The 7,230-nt window shown below is 36.4% G+C and overlaps 1 protein-coding gene across 1 annotated transcript; it reads right to left on the bottom strand.

Annotated features, from left to right (window-relative positions):
- Positions 1-663: 663 nt before the first annotated feature.
- On the bottom strand, positions 664-6,059 carry STEAP4 (STEAP4 metalloreductase). Its single transcript, XM_007939836.1, has 4 exons — positions 5,604-6,059; positions 4,438-4,965; positions 3,005-3,169; positions 664-924 (listed from the first exon to the last, which is right to left on the bottom strand). The coding sequence occupies exons 1-4, from the start codon at positions 6,057-6,059 to the stop codon at positions 664-666; spliced, it is 1,410 nt and encodes a 469-aa protein (XP_007938027.1).
- Between the last annotated feature and the right edge of the window lie 1,171 nt (positions 6,060-7,230).

Here is a 7,230-nt window from a genome sequence, read left to right as displayed (position 1 = left end):
CCGTAGTGATACTGCCTCAGAAACCCAAGGAGGGGTCACTATGATTTGGATCCCACTTGACAGCAGTGCATTTTTTGTAGAGGAAGGGAATTATGCCAATTATAGATCTGCATATACCCAAGGCACACTTAATTTCAATCAATTGTGATATTTTTGTTACAAAGTAGTTCCACAGAGTACATAGCCTTATTGGTAAAAGTAAAATCAAAGAGTACATTTAACTACAGATTTTATTATGGGAATATTTACGACCATCTTTACTTCAAAATAAACCCAACAAATATCATTCCTTTTATTGCTTTTGCCTGTATTCTTCAGACATACAGAATAAACCCAGTATCTTACTCTTTTGTTTTTTTTTTAGGTCATGCACATTACACACATCAGAGAATCCCTTAGTATAAAACTACAAGGATAATCTAAACCTCAGCTCTACAGCCTCAGAGAAGAGGCAGGGACCTGCATTGATTGATTGATTACTAACCTGAAATAAAACCTGGGGTTCTCTTCTTATCTGCAGATTTCTCAAATCAAGGCAGTTTCCTTCTGTGTTCACAGATCTCAGGCTATAGGGGAGGAGAAAGCTTTCTTAGCTTTTACCCACTATTCTTCTCTAAACGTTCAATGCATTAGTTCAGAAGTCCATGTAAATTGAAATTGGCATTAAATATCTGCTTTTCCATTCAATGCTGATGAGGTTTTTGAGTTTCTTTCCCATCCCTGGCGGATCCGCGTAAGAGTCTTGTCTATACACGGCATGATGAGGATAAACTTGATCACCAGCACGGTGCAAGGAATGATGAGTGCTAACACATAGGCTGAAGGAAGACACCATCGGAGAATTGTAGGGCTGAGGAATTTCTTTCCCCCATACACCAGCGTGTGGGCTGTGCACAAGATCAGCGTCAAATAACCCAGTTTTGACTATAAAGCAAGAAACAGAAGAAAAAAAAATGTAAGTATGGTATTTACATTGATAGTGAAAACACTCTAAACCATTGGAGGATATTTGTGAGCAACTATAGACATTTGAGAGCTATAATATTTAGGACACTGAAGGAAGCATTGACCTTCCTTTGGGATGATATTTAATTTAAAAAGAGAAAAGAAAAAAGACCAGGCTTACTGGTCCGATAGAGATTGGTGGAACTCGCAAGACTATAGTCTTTAGAACACCCCTCAAGCCAGGAACTGAACTCACCTGCTTGGATCAACTTTCAGCTAAAGGATAGACAAGTCTATAAGGTGAACAATATTACCAAGAGGGTATAGACTCATTAGAATAATCAACCATATGAGATCAAAAGGGCAACATTTGCCCAGGGATAAAACTCAGAAGGCAGGAAGGGATAGGAAAGAAAGATGAAATGGTAACCACAAGGAGGAAGTAGGAAGAGTTCTGTCACATTGTGGGGGTTGCAATGAATGTCACAAAACAAAATGTGTATGAATTGTGAATGGAAAACCAATTTGCTCTGTAAACTCTCACCCTAATCACAATTTAAAGAGAGAGAGAGTAACTGACTATTGCTCACAAAATACACAGCGACTTTATCTTAACCTCATTGGACGGAAGAGTTTCCTAGGAGTTACTCTTCTGAGTTAGGATAAATAGTTTACCTTGCCTTCCTCCCCAAATGGTATTTTCCAGAGGTTAAAGATGAATAAGGCATACTATCTCCTCAAGTAGCACCTCAGGAGTATATGTTACTGACTGAAAACAGATGATAGCTAATTGCTATGGCAATAAAGAACAATTACCAAACTTTCCTGTTTCCTGCTTTCTAAAGCTCAATGTTTGTTTCTATCTTAATGCCTTGAATAAAGGTGGAAACACCAGAAAATATTGACTGCATTTGGCTCCTGGGAGAAACTATAAGGCTTGCAATTTAACTAGTTCTATAAAATTCAAACTTAATTTCAATTACTACTAGTCTCTTCTGTTATACTAGTTCGCATTGAGCATACATCAGAATCATGGGGAAGGTATGTTAAAACAGATTGTGGAGCCTCACCTCTAGGTTTCTGATTGAGTGGGTCTGGCATGGGGTTGAAGGATTTGAACATCTAACATGTTCCCAGATGATGCTGATGCTGCCGGTCCAGGGATCACACTTCAAAAACCACTGGTCTGTATGAATTGTAACTAATCACTTTTAATAAAGTGTCTGGTGATATGTGGAAAATAATTTTTCCTCTTACAGACCAGCATTAAATCTGGCAGGATGACAGTCTCTTATATCTTGTTTCAAAGGTTTTAGATTTTATTTCAATACATGCCTGTCCATAGCAACATATCCATATGGTAAAGTTAATTTTCAGAAATAGAAATTTTATCTTTGGGTTTCTCCTCACTTGCAGATAGTATATAACCACATAAAAAAGCAAATGCTTTTTGTGCTTTTTACTCTAGTGTCTTAGCTGTGGCTCTAGGAGTAGTCAGCAAGCAATCTTGTGAAGGGATGCCTTCTAGGAAATCACACCATTATGGAACCTGCCTTTCAATATAGGACTTGCCCTTTTTCTACCTGAGTTAAGCACTTCCTAATTTGAGGTTGTTTCAATTGCTTTGTAAACATGAGATTGCTAGGGAAGTGATGGAGCAAAATGAAAAATTAGGCATGATATGGGAGAAAAATGAAAGTATAGGCAGTCTTCAGGTTATGAAGGATATCCATTCCTAAGTATGTCTTTAAGCCCAATTTGTAGGTAAGTTGGAACAGGTGCATACAGTTAGTTCTTGTTTAGCCTGAGCTCAATGCAAGAAAAGGCTTGAAGACTTTTCCATGATTGAAAAACTGCACATGCAGCAAGTGAAGGTGATAGTGATGTACAATATGTTGTGAGTGGGGATTAACTCAGTCATTTTAAGGTGAGGGCAAATTTATATAACATGAAAAGGCAAGTGACAGTTGTCCATAAGTTGGATGTTTGTAACCGGGCACTCAATGTATTTGTAAAGTTATTTTGCAATATAAAGCAGATCAAATCTTGAAGACCTTACCTGGACAAATCGGAATTCTCTCCAGTTGACCATGTTGCTAACCGATGGCAAGGAAGTGATTCCCAAGAGTACAAACAGAAAAAATCCGAGGATTCCCAGAGCCACGTAGGAATCACTAAGCCAGGCTGAAGACGTACTGAATTGGTCATCTTTGTTGGTTATCACCTTAAGAAAATTAAAAGCAATTTTAAAAATTACTTATTTTTTTTTTAATAAGCTGCCCACACTTGTAAGGAGATTGAAAATAGTTCTGCATAGTTTATTTGCTCAAGGCATATTATAGAGCATTTCTTAATACTCACTTAAAAATAATTGAGAAAAATACACTTAGAAATTATGTTTTTGGTAGAAAAATAAATTAGTTCTTTTGGGACTTTATTATGATACTTGGCTCCAGAAGTTGTGCTGAAAGTTTTAATTTGTCTTATTAATCCTAAAACAAAGTAAATATTTACTTAAACTTTCTTTGCCATATGGTTTTTTGTACACTGAGCAAAATGTTCTTAAATAGTTATATCACAATCCTGTTTTTTGCATTATATGCTGACTCTTCACACATATAAAGTTTGAGTTCTCTTGTGTTTATTATATCATAGCATCAAATTTGTGGCATCACAGGTTGAAAAGCATCACACCCTTGCTGTGTGACTCTGAAGAATTTTCCATGTATTTCTTAGGAAAATAATGTAGAGAATCTCATGGAAGCATCATCAATGAGTTACTGGCCAATAGTCTTTAAGACTGAAGAAGGGTGGATCAAAACCAGTTATCTCTCAACTAGCACTAACTTACAGCACTTTCTCTGTGACTCCTATAAGAGTCCCTGACCTAATTCTATCTGAAGTTTTAGGCTGAGTAGAGATACTGGTTGGTATTTTTCTCAGAATTTATTTCTAGTTAGCAAAGACAGCTTCCCACAAGTCAAACATTAATGTGCATTTTCAAAGGAAAAGATGGATTCATAAGCACCCTTCTGTGAAATTGTTTACAATCCTGTGGCACATGTGTGAATAGTCCCCTTACTTATAAGATGACTAGTTTTGACTAGTAGCATGCGTAAAAATAGAAACACGTAGGTTTACATATATTGACTATAATCCAAGTGACTTCAAGTGGCCTCCAGGTGTCACTAGGTTTCCTAAAGAACTATATCCATCAGAGTTTCAGTATCCTAGCAAGTCCCGGGAATACAGATCTGGACCTGAGGAAACCTGGGGAATCTTTTATATTTAAATTCAACTCAATAGTTATGTGAGATCTTAACTTGATTCATTAAAGAAACAGACATGAGGTTTCTAATTCTAGTTACTTTAAGAAATAAAGATGCTTAGAAGAATTATTTTCTAGAATTGTGAAATGGAATATGTAGGAAGATATAGCAAGATTACTCTTTGTTTTAAGAAAAAGGAGAATAAAAATAAGCAGAGACTTACCTGGGTAATGGTTTTGTTTCTCAGTCTCCATCGTACATAATAGCGGATGGGAATCACAAGTGTGTAGAGGACATGAAGGAAGGCAAAGCCCAGTGCTACTAAGCCAAGCTGCTTTCTGCAAAGCATCCACTGGTCAAGCCAATCTGGGAATCGGCGGTATTTTGTACCTCGATACAGCTGCAAAATGGCAGCAATAATACCAGGGAGGTAAACCAAGGCAAGCAGTGTAAGTGCTGCTATGGGAAAGACACGGTTTGGAATGGAGATGGCCAGGCGAAATGTTTCATCTTGCTTTCCATAAACATAAGGGTAGATTACCTCTCTTATAACACAGTACAAAAAGAAGAAGGCACACAGCCCAGCAGACAAATAGAGGGGGAACCTCCACATTGGAAATAGTTGCAGGGGATAGTTTTCAATTTCATTGGCTGCTATGAGAGATCCTTGATCCAATGGAGTAAGCCCAAGAGTACGAACAATATCCATCACTCTTTGCTTAGCTTTGTTGTCATTTCCACAGACAAATACCTGGATTAAAAAGAATTAATTCAGTATTCATTATTTATTTAATAAGTATTTTGAAAGTTTTTTTTTTTTATAAGCACTATGCAGAACAATGGCATGTAATAGTGATCTGCTTGTCAAATAAGTGTATAGTATTAACAGATGACATTTTAAACTTTTGTCTCTCTGCTGCCTACCTAAGTACCAGATTTTTATGTTGAGGATGGTTTTAGGCACATCATCCTGACATGATAAGACTTGAGTTACTGTAGGTGTGAAGAGTTTGACCTCTCTTCTCTGTTTGTGAGTGCCACTAAATTATGTGTTGTTTCTAAACTCAGCAAATAAGTGGAGCCTGTCTTATACAAGGTAAAAGAAGTGGAAAAGAACAGCTACCAATGAATTAGCAGTGTGAGTTTCTAGCACTGACAAGAGGCCTCCCTAGACTGCTGCAATTGAGTTCCATCTAACAGAAAGCTGAGAGTGTACACAGTGTACATTCTGCAGCAGTTGACTGCCTTACCTGGTCAACTACAAGAAAATTGTTCATGGTACATTTTAGCAGAATGAAATGCTTAGTAAATATTTTGGAATCTGAGATAAGTGTACATTAAAAGACTCGTGTTTTAAAGATTGAGTGTAAATTCGTAATTGAATCTTACCTGTCGGCTTGCATCCAGTGCTCCTGACTGGAGAGCCCAGGCTGAGATGGTGTTAAACGCTTTCACGACATGGGCTCCTGGCACCAACTGAGCAAGGTACTCGGCATTAGATTCTGAATACTGATTGATTTTGAGGTTGTTGCTGACATCAACTAATATTTTCCCATTAAGAACCTCAGTTAATTCTGTGAGAAAATCATAATGCTCCCTGTGGGTTGCTACAATTATGATATCAGATTTCTGGGCTGCCTCTGAATAGCTCAAGACCTCGGCACCATTGGGAAGCAGAGTAGACATCCGGGGGTTCCGACTTCCGAAAACAATGGAATAGCCACATTGGAGCATTTTAAAACTCAACGATCTTCCAAAATCCCCAGTTCCAAAAATACATACAGTCTCTTGCTTTCCTGAAGAATTCATAGTAAAAGGAAGTACATCTGTACTGGTTTTCTCCATAACTGAAAAATAATAATACACACATCCAACAAAACATGAATGCTCTGGGGATGAAAAATTAATGAGAATTATGTCCAGGAAACAGTGTAACTGGCATTATCTCTGCAGTTGCTCTACTCTCTAATGGATTATTTTAAGAGTTTTCCCCTCAAATTTTGAGAGTAGTAAAAAGTGTGATATCCATTCTCATATGTACCTTATTTAACGAAATCATAGTGAATCTTTTTTTCCTACTGGAGGAAGAGATGCTAAAAAACCAAGACACTTACTGGTAGATGCATTAAACTATAGATATATATTGCAATAATACTGTATTCATCAAATACTCATAGTTCCAAAAGTTCTCAGAGCAAAATATGACAAAGAATGCACTAAGAAGGAAATTATAGATCAATTAATTTATGTTGAGTGATACAAAAATCCTAAAGAAAATATTTCATAAACAGAATCCAGCAGCATGTAAAAGTGCAACTGATCAAACGAGGGTTATTCTAGATATCTGAAGTTTAGCTCTTGCAAGTTGGTATTAGAAAATTTACTAGTAAACCTTACTAAGATTGAAAGAGAATAAAGGAAAAAAAATACAATCATCTTTTGTATGCTAAATGGTGTGTTGAAATTCGACCTTCATTTTTGGCTCATAGTAAAAGAGGGACAGACCCATGCTTTTTTAACATAGAATATTATCTATTGCAACCAAAAATCCAGCAATATTCCTAATAGAGTATTTCTAGAAATATTGCCAATAAAGTCAGAAACCAAACACATTTGTCTACTACGGCACTTTGATTATAATTGTTTTTGGAGCTCTAGCTACTACAATTAGACCAGACAAATACATTGAAAATAATAGGAATTCAAAAGGAGTTGCAGATGATCAAACTGTAGACTTAGAAAAACTAAGAAAGTCACTGAAAAATTACTGTTATATAAAAACAACTCATGACTTACCTGGGAACCCAAATAAAATCAATATTTGTAATGTATTTGAAAAACAAAACAGTAAGAAGGTTAATAGAAGAAAGGACTCTATAGCTGCAACCAAATAGAGAAAATATTTAGAAACAAATGTAACTATATATGTACAAGATCTATATGAAGAAATTTGAAAATGCCCCTAAGAATCAGAGACGAAGACTTAAATATGGAAATGTACACCATGTTCTTGGAC

This window comes from Orycteropus afer, unplaced genomic scaffold (genome assembly GCF_000298275.1).
Source record: "Orycteropus afer afer isolate SDZICR_OR568_19922 unplaced genomic scaffold, OryAfe1.0 scaffold00063, whole genome shotgun sequence".
NCBI lineage: Eukaryota > Metazoa > Chordata > Mammalia > Tubulidentata > Orycteropodidae > Orycteropus > Orycteropus afer.
Note: the sequence above shows the minus strand (reverse complement) of the source record. Positions and strands in the feature narration are given on the sequence as shown.